The sequence below is a fragment of the Erinaceus europaeus genome, chromosome 9 (genome assembly GCF_950295315.1).
Source record: "Erinaceus europaeus chromosome 9, mEriEur2.1, whole genome shotgun sequence".
Classification (NCBI taxonomy): domain Eukaryota; kingdom Metazoa; phylum Chordata; class Mammalia; order Eulipotyphla; family Erinaceidae; genus Erinaceus; species Erinaceus europaeus.
In genome coordinates, this window is record NC_080170.1 from 59191779 (window position 1) to 59212416 (window position 20638).

A 20638-nucleotide genomic window follows, 5' to 3' on the forward strand; every position below is an offset into this window, starting at 1 on the left:
CCACACACAGACCACACACACACACACACACACACACACACACGACATTGTCATTCATGTCCCTACATCAGCTGTAGTTTCTGTGAGCTTTAAGGCCGCACTGGCCCTTATATAAAGACAGCAAGCTGAGGCCTTCAGTCAAACTGTGACATAAGGTTGCTGAACTGCAATGTGGATGAATGATCAAAATGTCACAGAAGAACCAATACATGAACTGTCCATCCTGCAACTGCTTTCATGGTCCCTTCCAACGGTGGTTCCCCCTTTTTGCCCAGGCTGAAGGGTCATCAAATCCCATCCCCCTCCAAATTAGCATTCATAGGGGGAAAATGTACTTGAGAGGGGGCAGCAAGATGGCTTAGAAGTAGAGCACATACTTCATATGTATGATGTTCTGGGTTCAACCCCATCATCACATAGGAGAATCAAGAGAATTCCACAGATCAGTACACTGCTCATTCTTTCATTCTCTTTCTTTCACTCTAATTTTAAATAGAAACGATATGTAATGGACTAGGGAGGTGACTCAGCATTAACATGCATGCACAAGACCTTGGTTTCCATCTCCAGCATCAAAGAAAATGTACATGAGAGGAATTGTGAAAATAGATCAGCCTGCTAAGAGTACCAATTTGTATGTTTGGGGTCTCAGAAGTCTCAAGTTCAGTCCTCTACACCACCTTATCCCAGATCTGAGTAGTACTCTACTCCTCTTCACCTCCTTCCTCTCACCTTCACAATAAATAAATCTTAAAAAAAAGAAAGGAAATTGACGTGAGAGATAATAAAACCATGTACTATAATACTCTGAGTCATCACTTTCTCTCCATAGAGTAAAATTTCACTCTCTGACATGGCTCAGCACAGAGTAGGTGCTGGCAAACCTTAGCCCACAAAGCAAAGCTAGCCCAGCACCTGTTCCCTAAAGCAAGTTTAACTCATTTGTTCACATACTGTCTGTGACTACTTTTGTGCAACAATAACAGCACAAATACCAGCTGGTCCACAGAACCAAAGATATTTCCAGCTTGACTGCAAAAACAATTTTCTGACACAGGCTCTAGGATCAGAGGGACAACTCTCAAGTTGAAATGTTTTTCTGAATCTTATTCTTACCTCTCTGTGACTGTTTGCAAGCTCATAAGCTTCAGTCTTTAAAATAGGAAAAGAGTATATAATGTGCTGTGTCACTAAAGTAATAGTAAATGAGTGATTTGAGGAAAATCCTTAGCACCTGCTCAGAGCAAACCTCAGTGTTGGCTGGCATGATTATCCCAGGAAGGAAAACCCTGGTTCCAATTACTGAGTTTTCATGGGGTAGGGTCACATAGACCAAGTCACAGGAATAGACAGATGAATTCACAAGCCCTGTTCATCATCCTATGTAGAAGATAATTTAATACTCCTGAACTTCTGCTTCCTGATGATACAGAAAAATATGCCTAGGGTGTTGTGAAAAGAAAATGACAAAAATGCACATTAAGTACCCAAAGCAGGATCCAGCACATAGTAAAAAGTCAACAGGTAACATAACTATAGTGATATATGATAGTAGTATTTTCCCAAGCAATGCCAGTCTCCCAGAACAGATGACAGAAGTCCCAATCACATGTACATAATTGGGAGAGTGGTCCTCTTGACACTGAGCTTCCATACTATAGCATATGTCAATAAAAAGCACTCTAATGTAAACATAAGTAACATCTATCTTTTTAACTTCTCTCTCATCTGTCAGATTCTTGAACCTAAGTGCTCCACAAGGCTACCAATGCATAATCCTATGACTGGTCTTGATTTTACAAGTATGTTGTGGGGAAAAGTACACACATACATGTGCAATTCTATGAAGACTATCTTCACAGAATACTCCATGCATGCACAGGATGCTATGCACCCTGGTTTTGGGTAAATTGCACAGGAGCAATGCACCCTGGTTTGGGGTAAATCCAAATCCTGCTTGCAGAGTTGGACAGTAGAACATCAGCCTCCTAGCCTTAGGAGAAGGAGTACTAGGGGTAAAAACATCAAGACTGACTGGGCTTTGAATGCTATTCCAAGGGCAGAGATCTCGCTCTTTCAGCCTAATATGTCAAGAAGTGATAGAGAACAGTGATCCAAGCATGGTGGAGGGTAATAATTGCAATATCCTCAAGTTAAAGTTTGTTAGATGGTCCACCAAATGCAGAAGACAGCAAACCAAGCAGAATCAAGAAAGCTGATTAATTCCTTTCCTGGTTCCATATGGAGTACTGCATATCAGATGCTCCAAGAAAAATGAAGTTGGAAAGTCTTTCTTTTCAAGGGGTCTTACACCTCAGTTGTGGGTGAAAAGATACAAATGCAGAAAAGTCATTTAACAATAACAAAGAAATACAATGAATTCATGCAAGAAATGCTATGGAAATAAGACAAGGTAAATTGTCAAAAACTGTACCAACTGGTTAATGTGAATGAATGATTTACATTTACTTATTCTTTCATCCACTGTGGTACAACATCATATAATAATCATTGTACAATGCCCCTGAGGAACTGGGAGGAATAGCAAAAGTTTTATGAGGGCACAGGTAATATAGGTCTTGTTTACCTCTCTATTCTACTATGTCTAACTCAGAGGAAATAGGTAACAATGGATTTGGTACAACTTCTTATGTGCCTTCAATGTTAAGATGTGTGTGACATTTATTGAATTCTTAATATGCTTTTGCCTCTGGCTTCTAGTAGAAATGCTACTATAAGTACTAGCAAGTATAAACTGAGCAGACACTGAAGGCTTGGCAGGGTGCTAGTATCTATTCCCTCTCTGTCAACATAACTGTCTTTTCCTTGGCTGCCATTGCAGTGAGAGAGTTGCCTAATCTTAGTAAGATATTATAGATAGCTGCTCTGCTATCCCTTAAGCAGGGAGTGGCTCATACTCTAGTCAGGCAAATATCTAAGTTCTAAGAGCAATTATCACAAATGGTTAAAACAATGTGACGCTTGGAAGAGAATCCATAAGATCTTAACAGCAAATTATCAGAGGTACTGCAATTTCTCTCCATAACATGCCAACACCCAAATCTTGAGCCGGGTGTCTCATTCCTATATAGCCTTCTTTTTTTTTATTTATTTATAAAAAGGAATCATTGACTAAACCATAGGCTAAGAGGGGTACAACTCCACACAAGCCTATATAGTCTTCAAACACACCATTTTTGGCCTCATATTAGCCTTTCAAACAAAGAACTCCAACAAGAAAGCCTGGGTGCTTGATAAGATGATGATGAGGGACAAGTTTCTATGAACATTTAAAAGAAAGATAGAGACCTTTAGACAACAGTGAAGAATGTGCAGATAGGAGAGTGGCAATGAGGAGGAGGCATTTAACTTGAACCTTTCTAAAGCAGAAAATATTTGGAGAGGAAGAGGCAGGAGAGAGGAGGACACAGCAGGACAGAGAACAGCATGAGTTAAGATACTGGATGTGCATCGGTATCTTAAATAACTGTGACCTGGTTTAGAAAGAATGTGAAGAATTTATATTTTCTATGATGATTTGTTGTTTGTCAATATTAAATCTTGGCTGCAAGGGTATAAGAAAGGAGGAGTATTCATGCTGTCTTCTGGGCCACAGAAAGAAATTACAGTTTCTAAGTAATTCTTTAGCAGCTATATTTCAGCATAGGCCTCATCTCACAGAACAGATCTTCCTTTTTCACCTGTTCCCAATGTGAGACTACCTTCTCCTTATAAAATTCCATCACATTAGTCTGTCCCACTTCTCATATTCTAATTACTCAAATAATTTTCTTTACTAGTACAGACCTATGCCTATTTGAGTTCATGTTATTTTCTGAAAACAGGAGTTTCTTATATGCTCCAAAGCAAGGAGTGCACCTAGGAACATTAACAATGCTTCATAAATATTCACAAATGGATGATAGTGGACACTGACCAGAGACAGTCTTCTGATACATAGTAAGGGTTATGCTGTCCACACCTGCTGCTCCTCTAAAGGGGCTGTTTACCCTCTATAGCCATATGCCTGTCTTTAAGTGTCTGTTGTAATTGCCAGAATCAAGATTTCTATAAATATGGATTTCTCCACCAGAAATCATGCACTGCACATTATTCTCCCCATGTTAAATATAGATTCATCAAAAACACAATCCATCTTACTGGTGAAGTGTACTTGGGGAGCACATAAAACCTATTAAAACATTACAGTATGCTCTCCACAGTGTTTTTAGCGTTTTTCTCCCCTGGTTGCAATAAAACATTATTATCCCATGGGATATAAATTCTTTATGTTATCTACTTGATTTTGTACCTTTAGTTGGGCCTAAATTTTTAATTTCTTTATTAAGGGATTAATGGTAAAATGCAATAGTCTGTACATGCATAACATTTCTCAATATTCCACATAACAATTAAACCCCCACTGGGTCTTCCTCTGCCATCATGTTCTGGGGTTCTTATTTCTACTGTTTTTTGTTAGAACTTTCAGAGTTGAGAGGGGTAGAATAGAATGGGGTGACAGAAATGGAAGGAAGTACAAACTGTTTTTTCTGTCTCAAATTATTTCCTGTCTTTCCTTTTGTAAATCTCACTTCCCTTAAACTGCATACTTTATTCTCTTAATATGAATAAAAGGATGAATTTACCCACTGGCCCTAAAAGAATATGGCTTGGAAGTAGCCTCTGGTTCCCTAAAGTGGACCTTAGCTGTATCTTCTAAGACTAAATATCCAGAGTGTTGTCATACTGTGTCATAGGAATGAGATCAAGATTGGGGAGACAAATGAACTAGCCTCTGGAGACTCCAAGAATCTTCTAGAGGACATGCACTCTTGGAAATAAAAAGCAATCAGGAAGAAAGTAGAAAAAGGCTAGTGCTACTGTGGGAGCTTAAAGCATATAGGGAGAAAGAACAGGATCTGAGCAAACCTGGAGAGAGATGATAGGGAAGGCAAGGGACCCCATGGAGTGTTAGATTCATTGGGCCCTGCCTCCAGAGACTTTTTAGCAAAATGTCCAATAATCAGAGCAAGTATCAAAAGAAGCCAGGAATTTCCTCTTAGGGAAACAGGGGGTAGAAGTAGTTAGGACAGGAAACCCCAGGCTCTGAGGGCTGTCCAACTTCATCCTCACCCATTCTAGCCTTTGATAATCACTCTGCTTCCAGGAACCATCCACTTAATATCAATAAATCTACTAGGTTGGCGTTGTCCTGACAGCTCTCTCCCAGGAAGGGAACTCTTGTGTTAGCAGCTCCATTTTATTGTCATTTCATTGAAGGCTAATCATGCTGACACTTCTCCTTGGTTCCTGGCTTCAGTGCCTCAAAATGTGGAGGCTTTTTGTAGAGAGTGAATAATGAGGTGATGGAGAGTGTCATTTGGAAGGAGGAGGGAGAGTTGTCAGTCACTGACATTCAAACCCCTTCTACAAACTATTTAATTTGGTGAAAAATATAAATACTTGCAAGGTTTTTACACAAGGAAAGGAAACATTTTTAATTACAAATACTGCTTCAGGGGTCAAGTGGTGGAGTAGCTGGTTAAACGTACCCAACACAGTGAACAAGGACCCAGGTTCAAGTCCCTGGCCCCCACTTGCAGGGAAAAACCTTCAGGAGTGGTGAAGCAGGACTGCTGGTGTCTCTCTGACTCTACTTCTCTCTAACTCCCTTTCCCTCTCAATTTCTCTCTATATATATATCCAATAATAAAAATAAACAAAAATATATATTTTATAAAAGTAACTGCTTCAAAATGGCATATGATACAGCAGCACCATTCTTAGGCACTGAATATGTAAGAAAGCACAAACTGGAAAGAATATTTGTGCTCTCTGTGTTCATGGAAACATTTTCATTAGTCAGGACATGGGATCAACCTAAGTAACAATTAACAGATAAGTAGATAAAGGAGCTGCAGTATATATGTTCACACATGCAAGCTCACAGCTCTACCCACTAGACCACTTACTGGACAGCAATGGAATACTACTTATCTATTTTAAAAGATAAAAGTATGTATTTTGTGAGAATATGGATGGATAATTCAGGGAGTCAAAGGCAATTACCCTACTGACTCAACTCATCTGTGGAACAGAAATATCCAACCCTAACAATTATCAAAACATAATAAAAATAACCCTTAGACTCTGAAAGTAGACAGTTATCAGAAGAAAAACATGTGAGGAATGGGTAGAGGCACCATTTTGATAGTGAATGTCATTTGAAGTTTGCTGTGGGTACAGTGAGATAAATTCACTTACAGAAGTGTAAATCTGGAGTGGGGATAGATAGCATAATGGTTATGCAAAGAGACTCTTATACCTGAGGCTCCAAATCCTAAATTCAGTCCCCTGTACCACCATAAACCAGAGCTGAGCAGTGCTCTGTTAAAAAAAAAAAATGAACAGAAGTGTAAAACTGTACTTCCAAACCGTACAGTACTACAAATAGTGGTGAATCAATAAAATTTGTTTGTATAACAAAAGATCCTTTAACTTGTGGGTGGAAAAAGATATTTGAATCAGATTTTGAAAACCATATGCTATAAAACTAGAGTCTGTGGGGTCCTGCTATAGACTCAGGTGGTCTGTGTATTACGTGAAAACAGGCAATCCATAAGGTTTCAGAGGCGAGTGGATAAACCACTAAGATAGCTTGTGAGTTTCCAGTAACTAGGACTATGTAAGCATGGGTTAATGATCATCTGTAATTTCCTGAGATTGATGCAAGTTTCTGACAGGGTCAGAACATATGATATATGTGGCTCAGGTAGAATCTTTAAACAACAATAATCTTTCAAACTCATTACCACTCAGAACTAAGCACCAAGTTTCACAGAACAACTGGGCCCCAGTGGTTACAGCATTTAGTACACCAAGGCCCATAGGAGCTTTACTTGTATGTTAAAACTGTTCACCAACAAAAGGTTCAGGGGCAAGTAGATGTGATAAAATTGGAGTTACAGTTAAAAAGGATTCCCTACTCATTGGTGTAATTAGGGCATAACATCATATAAAAACAAGGAGTAAACAAAACCTATAACAACACTGGGGCTATAATGAGAAACAAATAGCCTAATGTGTAAAAGGTCTTTAAAGTACTCTAAAACCTTGCTCTGGGAGAAGGTAGCTCACCTACCACTCCATCCATATCACAGAGTAATTTTCAGTCTCTAGGGATGTCACTAGAATTGTTACCTAACAAGGACAACACTAAGAAGTATTGTCCTATATCCATATTAAAATGAAGTTTATAGCTTGTAGAACTGAAGTTTAGCCCTTTGACCTTTGTCTGATAAGCTTTATAATCTGAGCAGCAATATAAACAACCATATAATATAAGTAAGGATTGGTAACTATATGGGGCCTTGCAAAAATAGCCCCAGTAGAGGATGTTAACAGATTATGGCTGATACAATGGGAAAGATGTAAAAAACAGCTAGTAGAACATATTAAAACAAAATGAACATCAACAGAGACATATACACCAAAAGACAAGGGCTAAGCTAGGAAAATCAACAACTATTTCCCTAGACATACCTCACCTAAAAGTTAGTGAACTCCTTCCTGTAGCATCCTTTCATGAAATAAAGGATGGCATCCTAGAAAAATCACTGGATTGCGGTCAATATATCCACCCAACTTAGACAAACCCTAGTTGTGCAACCTTGAATATGTTTATGAACTTTCAGATCCTTGTTTATTCAATTTTTTAAAAATGGCCCAATGATTCATTTTCTACCTTACCAAAGCTATTAAAAAGATGAGAGAAAATATTAAAATGTACTTATAATTAATAAGCATGACAACATCTAGCATGAGATGGGCACCTAATTACTACTGCATTGGAAGGTGAATGGGTGGGTAGATAACTCAGTGAGTAACATTGATTATGGTTAGAACAAAGTAATAGAGAGTTGGATAGATTGATGAGTAGAAAGGACGGATAGATGCATAGATGGGTGAATGAATGTGATAGAAGAATGGATAGATGAAGTGTTCGAAGATGGACAGATGATGTATTAGAATATGAAGCAGTAAATGGGTTGCTTTTGGAGTCATTTGGCGTTTGTTTTTACTATCTTCTATTAATCTTTCCTTTTCCTCTTTCAGTTTGTTCCCAGTTCTCCAAGGGAGTCTATGCCATCTTTGGATTTTATGAAAGAAGAACTGTCAACATGCTGACTTCTTTCTGTGGGGCTCTCCATGTCTGCTTCATCACACCAAGTTTCCCTGTTGACACATCTAATCAGTTTGTCCTTCAGCTACGCCCTGAGCTGCAGGATGCCCTCATCAGCATCATCGACCACTATAAATGGCAGAAATTTGTCTACATTTATGATGCCGACCGGGGTAAGTGAAGAGCTGGAGGGGGAGATATTCCATTCTCTGGGATGAAGAGAGTATTACTAGCAGGAAGGAGAGTGAAGCATGTAGAGGACTGATAACAAAAACGTCTTATTTCTATGGACTGATCTCTCAGTGGCTAATCTCTAAATCATAACATGGAAATATATGCTTTGAATGAGTAGTCCTTTGAAAGTACCATGTCATCAAGCTTCCATAAACCTGACTCCCAAATCAAAACCCAGGAACCTCAATGGCATGACTCATGGTCCATAACACAGATGTAGGTCCTTAGAGCCTGTATTTTATACTATCTCCTCTCCAGATGTTTGAGTTTGGGAAAACTCTCTATTACTCAGTTTGGCCATTTATGTAATGGAAAATTTTTCTCTATATCTTTATTTTCAAATTTTATAGTGAAAATATAATAGAGTCCATCTCATAAAGCTTTAATGTGGACTGAAGAAGGTAAAGTGTGTTGTGTACAATGTCTGCCAAAAGGACATGTTATATGTGAGCTTCTATCACCACCTTTGTTACCATCATCACCATAATCAACCATTCAAGGTCTCAAACTCATGCTTTTCAAATCTTTCAGACTCTATTTCCACCTAAATTTTACATCATATTTTCCAAATACTTTCTTTACATTTTTCTTCTCTGTATGTTTAGCATACTGTTCCTGCTTTCTATAGTGTACTTCTCTTCTTCTTCTTCTAGCGTTTGCCCTTCTTCCGTAGCCAGTCAACAGCGTCAGGTTGAGCCTGATGTAAAGTTTCGAGACCTCCTTTGAATCTGGAGAGGTGGCAGTCGTTGACTACATGGGCCATAGTCTGTCTGTAGCCGCAGGGGCAGTTCGGGTCGTCTCTGGCTCCCCAGCAGTGGAACATAGCAGTGCACTGGCCATGGCCTGTTCGATAGCAATTGAGGAGGGCCCAATCATAAAGTGCTAGGTCAAAGCCGGGTTGACGCTTGCAGGGGTCTATGATGAGGTGTTTGTTCTTTACCTCAGCTGACTGCCAACTCTGTTTCCAAGAGACTGGAACAGAGAAGTTCAGTGTAGGCATAGGGGACCAGACTGGGTGATGAGACGTCAAGCGTTGGACAGGGTGGGCGAAGATATCCTCGTATATTGGCAGGTCTGGTCAAGCGTAGACGTGGGAAATGAACTTAGATGATGCCGCATCCCGATGAATATCTGGCGGGGCGATGTTGCTGAGAACTGGCAGCCATGGAACCGGGGTGGAATGGATGGTTCCAGAAATTATCCTCATGGAGGAATATAATTTGGAATCGACCAAGTGGACATGGGGGCTACGGAACCATACTGGGGCACAGTATTCTGCAGTGGAAGAGCATAATGCCAGAGATGATGATCGTAGTGTGGAAGCGCTCGCGCCCCATGAGGAGCTGGCCAGTCTTGCAATGATGTTATTCCTCGTGCCCACCTTTGCTGCAGTTTTTATGAGATGTTCGTGAAATGACAGAGTGCGATCGAGAGTAACGCCAAGATAGACTGGCTGGGCTTCATGCCGGATTCTCGTATCGCCAAGCTGCACATTAAGCTCACGCGAGGCCGAGGCATGGTGTAGATGGAAAACAGATGATACCGTTTTTGCAGTGCTAGGGATTAGTCGCCATTTTTTACAGTAATCAGATATCAGAGACATGTCTTTTGTGAGTATTTCCTCAAGGATGTCGAACTTTGATGCCTGAGTTGCACAGCAGATGTCATCGGCGTAGATGAACTTCCTTGAAGAAGTTTCTGGGAGGTCATTGATGTAAATATTAAATAGCGTAGGAGCCAGAACAGAGCCCTGGGGGAGGCCACTTGAGACAAGTCTCCATCTGCTAGACTTGTCACCCAGATGCACCCGGAATCTTCTGTTTTGGAGAAGAAATGATATAGTGTTGGCCACCCATGGAGGCAGGCATCTTGAGATCTTGATTAGGAGACCACGGTGCCAGACCGTGTCATAGGCTGCTGTGAGATCAACAAAGACAGCACCCGTCTTTAAATTCTTCTGGAATCCATTTTCAATGTAAGTTGAGAGGGCCAGGGCTTGTTCGCTTGTTTCTCTTCTGAAATCTATTATGTAAATTCTTCATCTTTACAGCCTACTCTGATACCACTTCTCTGCTTTCTGATTCCATATATGATAATTCTCCCCTTTTTTCTCAGTTTTGGAGAAATAATGGACATGCTGCATAACTGTAAATCATACAGTATGATGGTTGACACATATACCTATATGTGTGTGTGCTTATGTGTATATATAATGAAATGATCATCATAGTAGGTCAGCTCACATATATCTTCTATATATACAGAATAAAAAGAAAAGGAAAAATGTCCATGTGATTAGAACTCCTAGAATTTATTCTTTTAACAACATTGCTTCACATTACACAGAAGCATTTGAAATAGCCATCATGCAGTATCTCCTTTTTCTATTTCCTTAGTTATCCTATCAGCACTGTCCTCCTTTCTCCTTATTTAGTAAAAAATTAATGTACAAAGATAGTCACTATTGGTATAAATAAAGAAACGCATTATACAAGGTCTAGAAACTGAGGCAGAAGACATCTGCCCTGAGCAACTGGGCTTTTCACAAGAGGTTGCCTGTAGGGCCACTTTTTAGTAGAGGAATGTTGCAGGAATAACTTCTTAGGAAGTGGTAGGCAGATGCTAGATAGATGAGGAGGGACCTGTAGTACCAAAGGCATTCTATGTTCCTGTCTCTGCTCTTATTTGATTATTTTCCTTCACGCATACCAGCCATTATCAGGATCATGGCAAAAGGGCTGTATCAAGGAGAGTTCTCAGATTATGAAGTCTGAGAACTGGAAATGGCAAGGTCACCTTGAAACAATTCTTCAGGTGATCCTGGTGCAATCCTGATCTAGAGGGTGGTCTCTGAGGTCAGCAGATACATTCTAGCTTTTGAAGTGACTCAAAACTTTGAGCTCAGTTCTGCCAGCCTTGTTATTGTAGGCTAATTAATAAGTCTAACTTCAGAAAAGAGTAGTTTAATACAGATAGCAATGGTTGAACACCTACTGTGTGAATGGCAAAATATTAGGCATTGGTAATATATTGATTCATGAATTTGATGAGCAGTCACTAGCTGTCTGTTCTGTTCAGATGTCAGATAGACACTTAGTTTATAATACCTTATAATAGCTGTGAACATCTATGTTGTCATATCATCAAGACAATTCACCTGGATACTGTGCCTGCTTTGTCATGTGAATAACCTAGGAATGAGTCCAATCTCCCACTGTATTGGAGAAAGCTTCAATGTGGCAGGGTCTTTCCCTGTCTCTCTTTTTCTATTAAAAAAAAGCAAGCTTAGAGCATTGAAGCACCAGTGACAACAAAAATTTAAAAAAACATAGTTGTCAAACATTTTCATTTAATCCTCAAGATGACACAGTAATGTGAGGTTTGTAATATTAACATCATCATTCTACCAGTGAAAAAGTAAAGCTTTAGAGAGGTTATTAAGGGGCTAGGTGGTGGCACACCTGGTTGAGTGCACATGTTACAATGCACAAGGACCTGGGTTTGACCCCCTGATCCCCATCTGCAGGGGCAAAGTTTTGTGAGTAGTGAAGCAATGCTTCAGGTGTCTCTCTGTCTCTCTCCCACTCTATCTCCCCTGCCCCTCTTGATTTCTTACTATCTCTGTCCAGCAAATAAAGATAATTTTTAAAATAATAATTTTAAAAAGGTATTTGAAAGAAGAGAGAATTGATTAACTTCTGTCAGGTCATTTTGCATAAAAAATGGAGCAATGGAATTTGAGTCTCAGACTATATATTTCCTAACTCAACTATCTACCATGCTCTGGAAACAGACACACAAAGGGGCCTAGCCCAACACGTACCTTCAGTCAGCACAGATTTGCATCATAGAAAGTAGGAGATGAACTTGATGGAGAAGTGAATTATAAGAAACAGAAGGGTGGGTGCGTGATGTAGGTGTGATGGAATCTGCATATCCTCATAGCCATTTTTCCATCCTACTCACCTGGTTTCCAGGTTTGTCTGTCCTGCAGAAAGTTCTGGACACAGCTGCTGAGAAGAACTGGCAGGTGACAGCCGTCAATATTTTGACAACCACAGAGGAGGGGTACCGGATGCTCTTTCAAGACCTGGAGAAGAAAAAGGAGCGGTTGGTCGTGGTAGACTGCGAATCTGAGCGCCTCAATGCTATCTTGGGCCAGGTAGTAAGTGTCTCCAGACTCAGTAGGGTGTGGGAAATGGTCAAGGAGAAGTTGATGCCCTGTCCCTTGGGAATTATAAAGAGAATTTTGAATTAGATAAGACTAGTTACCTTCCCACTCACACCCTACAACTCATTCAATTAAATTCTGAAGTGTTATGAAACAGTACTAACAGTAAGAGTCCTGGCATAGGATTTCAAATAGTTTTTATATAATTTGGACAAATATTTACTTCTAATGTTCCCACCTATTGTTAAAAAGTAAATTAGATTGTGTTTTAGCAATTATGACATATTCCCACATCAAGAATACAGCCTGTAGGGATCGGTCTCTAGGTTCAGCTAGGGATAATCACAGATCTACCATTTAAAATATTTCCATCTATTAACAGGCTCAAGAGTTCACAGAGGCAGCAAAAGAACTCCATTTCTACTGTTTCCTTGAACTCCCTCAAGTCTAAGAAATCAATGGATTTCATGTTCTGTGAAAGGACTGTGTAACTTTAGCAGTTTTTGGCCAAACATCTCCATTCCAAGTGCCTCCAGTACTCAGAATTCTCTGTACCCAACACAAAAACAGCAGATTCTGTGCAGATCACTTGTCTTTGTTACTTACATTTGTGTATTCAGACAAGCTTGCAAGGAAGGAGATTGTGCTACCATTTAAATCACTCCACATGATGGAAAAGCTTGTTCACCCCTGGCGAACCCCACCAGGGAATCTCAACTTTGCTCACTTATCACTCAAAGGGCACAGAAACAGGACAGGGTAGACTGTAAACTAAGACTCTTAGTGGAATGAAAGTACAGGTGTCCAACTTTCTGGAATATGGATTTGACCTCCCCTTGAAGAAAATAAAATCAGCAAAGCTTGCTTCTTATGAGGGCTGAAAGAATCTCTACCTGGAAGCACTTAGACCAAGTATGCCCACATGGAATAATATGTATGAGTATTTGTCCTTTTGTGCACTCAGTGTCAGCTAGAACTATTTGAGTATCTTCCCTCTTTGGGCATAAGTGTGTTCATCAATAACAGAACAAAGGCCCTGGTTCTGTGAAAATGATAAAAATAACAAATTAGAGTTGATGGGTAAAAAAAAATGATTGATATCTAGTATTCTTCATAGGCATGTGGGTTGTGTTATATGGTTTGATAGCAAAGATAACTGTCATTGCTACTGTATTCTAATTGCTTGTCACATTCCTGCCACTATAACAAGCTCATTCCAGGCATAATACCAACTCTACCCTCATGACAACCAAATGAAATAGTTCCTATCAATTTTCCTATTTTACAAATGAAGAAACTACTTGCAAAAGGACTCATCACTAGCATATAAGAAAAGCAACCAGTCAAAATCACCATAGTCTGGATTTAAGGAGCATAAATTCTCTTAAAAATGCAACTTTTCAGTCTATATACTTTCTAAGACAAAGAAAAAAGTGGTCTGACTGTGAGGATATATTAGACTGCAGTGTACTGGTTAGCATTTTATTAAATTCTTCTATTCTTAAAATTAGGCACAAAAACCTGAAATATCTTATGAACATTTAATGTAATATTCATTTTACAGATAAGATAGCTGTTGGCCAGATTGGGTGAATGATTTCCCACGGGTTCAGAAAATTTGGTCACAATGAGTCTAGAAGGCACATCTCCTAAATTGTAGCCTGACATCTTGGCATCACCCTAGACTACAACAATTCTTCTTAACCTAAAGAAGGAAATAATTACTCCAAATTCCAAATAGAGACTCAACTGCTTGTCTCTGTCTCTATGCCTCCCCCCAACTAGAATATAAGCCTTATGAGGGCAGGGACATTTGTTTTCGTTCCAGTCATCCTCACAGAGCTTAACACTAGTAGTTATTTACTAACTGATTTTTATAAATAAAACAAATATTTCTAGAGTTAATGTAAATAACAGGTATTCAGTCAAGATCCCAAATGGTCAGGAAATGCACAAAAGTAGCCTTTGGCTGGATAAGAATCACCAAACTGGAGGGAAGGGCATCCAAGGAGGCCTATGAAGCATATGAAGATCCAGGTTCATAGAATAGCTGAGGGAAAGATGAAAGGTATCCACTGTAAGACTATGATGGGGGGTATTAATAAAAATTAGTATATTTAGAATAATCATGAAGAGTTTATTTTGTAAATAGTGTCTAGGTTTGTGAGCTGGGAGCAAGGTTATCAATAAATGATATCAAATTATACAAAGCAGTCATATGTTCATAATAAGATGGAGATGAAAAAGACCATCCATCATATAACCCTTTTATTGTCTTTGTGATGTTCCCCACCTGATGAAATCTTGTTATGTTTTGTTTATATAACATCCATCTTCCTACTAAAATGTCAACTCAACTCTGTGAGGGCATGGAGATATGGCCTCACCACCCACTGCTTGACCAAAAAATATAGCATAGTACTTGGCAAATAACCAGGTTCAATAGTGTTTGTTGAATGGGTTAATAATAGGGAGTTTTATAGTGGACTTGGGATTAGAATTTATCATAAAGTCTATTAGTAAAATGAATACAGAAAAGTGCTTTTCAGACACAGACTGAATCAAGGCAATCCAATAGATATGAGTACTCCAAGCATGGGGTCAGTGAAACAATGGGCTCCAAGTAACTTTGACATTATCCTGATGACACCTTTTTTAGTTTGTATTACTGTGAGCTATCAGTTTAGATACATGTCTCCTCCAATTAAACCTATAACCTCTGGAATTAAATAATCTGATTAAATAAATAATTATTTAATTAAATAATCTGATTTTCTACTATTCCATCAGCATAGTGCCTGATACAGAGTAAGCACTTGACAAATATTTATGAGAATGATAGGAAGGGTAGAAGATGGGTTTGGGGAGATGGTAAGTACAGAGTAGGGTAAGAAGGTTAGAGTAGTTAAGTGGCTAGAGGGGGAAGAAGGTTGGTACTAGGTAGAACCACATGAAACTGCTAATTCTTATCAATCAAAAATCATTATTTGCCATTCATATACTATATTTCAACCAGTAATTTCATATTGCAGAGACTATACTTATCCATGCTAAATGCAGTAGGTTTTGAAATATATTTTATTTGCTGTTTTGTGTTTATTAAAAACTGAATTGGTTTGTGATAAGGTACCTCATTGTTGAAAGGGCAGCAAGCCATTTGACAAGAAAATGAAAAAGTAATGAAGAATTATTAATAAAACTATCATCCCAATAGTATTTGAGCTTTCTGGTCTGTAATTTCACAAGCTAACAACCACTTCAAAGCATTCTGTGTGTGCACTTGCATTTAATTATTCCCCACATAAAAATATGTGAGCTTCTATGCACATACACCGAATTCAGTAGATGTCTGAATGTGGATTTTAATAATCTTGAAAATGTATTCAGTCGAGAAACAGCTTAAGTGTTCCTCATATGTTTTAAGAATCTTTGCAATAGCACACGGGAAAGACACTGAGCAGGGTGTAATAGCCCAAGGTTGGTGATAAAAAATAAATAGATCAAATTAACTTGCATGCTGATCTAGGACAAAAATAAGGTATGTGGTCTTAGTTGGTCCTAGGTGGGCGGTGTGCCTGACTGCTCAAGGAAACATCTGGTTAATTCTTACCATAAATATTCTTCCTGTCTGTAATGATTAAAGACAATCTTCATATTCAGGACTTCCCATGTGTAGTAAAATTGAACCAGAGGACAATTCTGACATAATCATTCAGTTCCCAAGTTGACTGGGCTATTAGTTTCTGAGTACTCAACTTAATCAGGAAAGAAGGTAAAAAATCCAGGATAGAAAAAAATATACCTAACTTGGTTCATGGAACTAAGGTCAAGTAGGAACTAAAGGTCAAGTAGTAGAGTGGAATCACCCACCTACTTATCTGACCATACATTCCCCTATCTGGCCATCCACAAATCCATCTATCCGTTTCTCTACCTGAACATCAGATATCATCCTGACAGTACTAGAGACTTTAATAAAGCATTATCAATCCAATCAGAAAAGAATCTTCATAGGAAGATTTTATAGAAGAAGGAAGAAAGTGAGCATTGAGGTTGCTCCTGGAATCAGAACTGACTTCAAGTCCTCTGTTATATAATAACATACTAACCATAGGATCTTATTTACTTTCTCTATGTTCAATTCCTCATCTATAAAATAAGAATTTCAATGCCACAACCATCACTAGGAGGTTGTGTCACTGTAATTTAAGTACTGAGGACAGAGTAATACATATTGTAAGTCTTCAACTAACGTCAGTTACTATCATCACTGTTGTTCTGGCTTTGTATTTAATTGATGGTCCCACTTCTCCTGTGTTTTACAGATTGTAAAGCTGGAGAAGAATGGTATCGGCTACCACTACATCCTTGCAAATCTGGTGAGTATAGCACACCACAGACTCTTTGCTTATAGGCTCTGTTGTGTTTGGGGATCCTTACTGGTTTCTGTGGTCCTTGGCTACTGAGAGTTACGTGGTACAAGGGGGCAAATCATACTTGAAAGACCAAGTCTGTCTTTTTACCTCTACACCTGGCTTACCCAACAACAATAATTCTATGTGAGCCTCTAGTCCACCAGCAAGAGAATGTTCTCAAGGCCAGGGATTTATCAGTGCCCTCAGTTTTAGTGTGAATCAACATGGGATGCTTTGACCTCACTATTTTTTTTATTGGGGAATTAATGTTTTTCATTCAACAGTTAGTACAATGGTTTGTACATGCATAAAATTGGCGTATCGCACCAAAGTAAAAGACTCTGGGGTGGGTGGGTGAGGAAAATACAGGACCTCACTATTTTTAACCCTCTATTTTACATCAATGACAGTTTTACTATATATATCACAATTATACTGGTTCTGAAAAATCCTTCATCAGAAACAGTTTTTTCAGATAAACAAAATTAGGTCACTTTTCCCTATGGCATGGGTAGCCCTATCAATTTATTACAGTTATTTTAATAGAGTATAATTACTTGCCATTTCACAAAGACACATGATTTATCAAATAATATTTGTACCTATAAATTATTTCTTATTAGTATGTACTAATATAGTGTTTCCTTTCTGGCCATTATATCTGGAAGACCTATGCCCTGAGACATGTTTTGCATATCATCTTTTATTTTTCTTTTTAATGATCAAGTTTGACTCTTCCAGATTTTTCCCCAAAAACCAAAAGGAATTTTATTTTGTCTTTGTTTTATTTTGTCAATTTTAAAAGAGATTTTCTGAGATGTAATTTATCTATTATATAGTTCATCCATTTAAAGTATTCAGTTCAGGAGCTGGTCTAAAATAGCTCACCTGAATAGTGTGCCTGCTTTGTCATGAGGATGACCTACATTCAAACTTTGGTACTGATGTATCTCTCCCTTTATTTCTTTTGGTCTGAAAAATTTGTCTCAGGGTGGTAAAGTCCCGGCGATGATATATATATATATATGATATATATATATTTATTAATTAATTATATAATTTGGAACTTGAAAGATATCTTTGAGGAAATTTGATGCTGTAGTGTCTCTTTCTCTTTCTCTATATCTTACAGTGAAAATGTGACTCAGGAACCATGACATCAAACATGCAAGAGGTTCCAGCTCTGAAAAATAAAGTGTGCAAATCAATGTTTTCTAGTATATTCACAGAATTATAAAGTGACTACCATAACTTAAATTTAAAGTCCCCATCACCCCTGAAACCCCATACCCATTATCAGTCACTCTCTATTGACCCCCAGTTCTCCATATATAGGCAGCCAGTGATCTATATGTTTTTTGATTTTTTATTTATAAAATGAAAATATTGACAAGACAATAGGATGAGAGGACTTCCATCAGAAATCCATATTCTATACCCTCCCTTGATAGCTTTCATATTCTTTATCCCTCTGGGAGCATTAACCCAGGATCATTATGGGGTTCAGAGAGTAGAAGGTCTGGCTTTTGTAATTGCTTCTCCACTGAACATGGGCTTTGAAAGGTCAATCCATCAATCAAATAAACTCCCAGCCTCTCTCTTTCCCTAGTGGGGCAGGGATCTGGGGAAGCAGGGCTCCGGGACCCATTGGTGGTGTCTATATTCTATCAGTGTTTCTCTGTTCTGGACACTGCATATAAGTGAAGTATTATCATTCTCTATGACTGAATCCTGTCACAGGGCATATTGTTTCCTAGGTTGGTACACATTTCATTTCTTTTTTTTTAAGAGTTTTTAAAAATATTTATTTATTTATTCATTCCCTTTTGTTGCCCATGTTGTTTTATTGCTGTAGTTACTGTTATTGATGTCGTTGTTGGATAGGACAGAGAGAAATGAAGAGAGGAGGGGAAGACAGAGAAGGGGAGAGAAAGATAGACACCTGCAGCCCTGCTTCACCACTTGTGAAGTGACTCCCCTGTAGGTGGAGAGCCAGGGCTCAAATCAGGATCTTTATGCTGGATCTTGTGCTGTGTGTCACTTGTGCTTAATCCGCTGCGTTACCACCCAATTCCCTAGTGTTTGATTTCTATCACCAAGTAACATTTCATTACAGGACAATCTATTTTAGCTTATTCATTGATTGGACATTTGAGTTATTTTAACTTTTTCACCATTTTTATACTATATGGGGGGGTTAATGGCTTACAGTGTAGTTGTTGACACATAAGTACAACCTATCATCTCTCCTTGATAGGTGTCTTGGCATCGGCAGGACACTCATTCCTCCAACTGAGGCCCATTTCTCTCATTACCACTTGCTCTCACCCCTTTCCCTTCTTTCCCAGAATATTTTACTTTCCACCATTTTATTTTTTATGAGTACTGCTACTCTAAGCATTCATGTATAAACTTTTTAGTTTTTTACACAGCCTTTCTTTTTAGTAATGCCTAGGAGTGGAAATTCTGCTTAATATAGAAATTCAATGGAGAGAATCTTGAAGAATGCCAACACTGTTTTCCAAAGTTGCCAAATTTCTTTTCAAATCAATAACACATTTCATATCAATAAAATAATTCAATCAGTAATAATTTTTGTCATGTGACAGTCTAAGCCTTTTCAGTGTTCCTTATTAGAAGATTCTGGTAAAAAGTGTACATATTCTCTCACTTTTCTAATTTCCTATTTCCATCAAAATGTATTTTCTAACTTCTTCTCTATAATTATATCACATTACATTTTAGCCATTTTATCTTGTCTTGATTATTTTTGAAATGTTATTAATTGAATGAAAACTTGATGCTTTTACTTTCAATAAATAAATGTTATTAGTAGAACAAAGACACAGATCTAAGTGTGCACAGAGGTCAAAATAGTAGGGCCTAAATATGGGACCTGAATATTCTTAGCACAGTAGGCAGTGTGTCAGTCTCATAAAATTGGGCCAAAAACATCTGCTCTTTACATTCTGTACCTCTCTAAGTCTTGTCTTAAACCTCTGATAGATTTGGCTTTAGTCTTCTTTACCTTTCACAGAATTTCAGGCTCAGGAAAAAGAAGAGAACCTTAAGATTGCTTAATTTAAACAAACTACTAATGCTACATATTGCTTTTTCCCCCAATATATTTGCATTTTTATGGATGAAAGATAACTATCCATAGGTTTTCTGAAGGAACAAAGACTTTCACACTAAAAAGAGCATTCCAGGCTAAAATTTTTGACTTTGTAATAAAGAAAATCCCTAGTCCCAGATCCTTGGTGCTATAAGGGAATTTGAAAGATAATTCCAACTAAATTTCACTTGCTTACAGGCAAACATTAGAAAGGGAATGAAACCCAGCCAAGGTCACAGAGGAAGTTAGCAAGAGAGAACAGGTCTAGTGCTATGGTTAGTTGGCAGCATCCAATGTTGTTTCTGCTTTTAAGATACCTCAGTGTAGACCTATTGCTTTAGAATCCACAGAGCAAGGTGGGGGCATGTAGAAACACCTCTCTAGACAAGATAGAAATTACACAAACAGTGGCTTCAGAACTACAGAAGAACCCTGTAATTACTTTGCTAGCCTGCATCTGTTGCCAGCTGACCCCTTGATAACATTATCAGTAAGTAAGTCTTTTGAGTATCTGAATCTTT

The 20638-nt window shown here is 38.4% G+C and overlaps 1 protein-coding gene across 8 annotated transcripts in view; it reads left to right on the top strand.

The window, feature by feature from the left end:
* The window catches only part of GRIA1 (glutamate ionotropic receptor AMPA type subunit 1), a 325563-nt gene that overhangs the window by 178631 nt on the left and 126294 nt on the right, over positions 1 to 20638 (top strand). For 5 of the 8 annotated variants that reach the window (XR_009551600.1, XM_060198022.1, XM_060198021.1 and 2 more), the window contains exons 3-5: positions 8116 to 8355; positions 12394 to 12581; positions 16913 to 16966. Coding sequence is in view for 7 of the 8 variants with exons in the window: in XM_060198022.1 (XP_060054005.1) it covers positions 8116 to 8355; positions 12394 to 12581; positions 16913 to 16966 (482 nt within the window). In the remaining variant the exon portion in view is untranslated. The remainder of the gene's footprint in view (positions 1 to 8115; positions 8356 to 12393; positions 12582 to 16912; positions 16967 to 20638) is intronic. The other 3 variants (XM_060198023.1, XM_016194433.2, XM_007537401.3) reach the window with 1 other exon arrangement.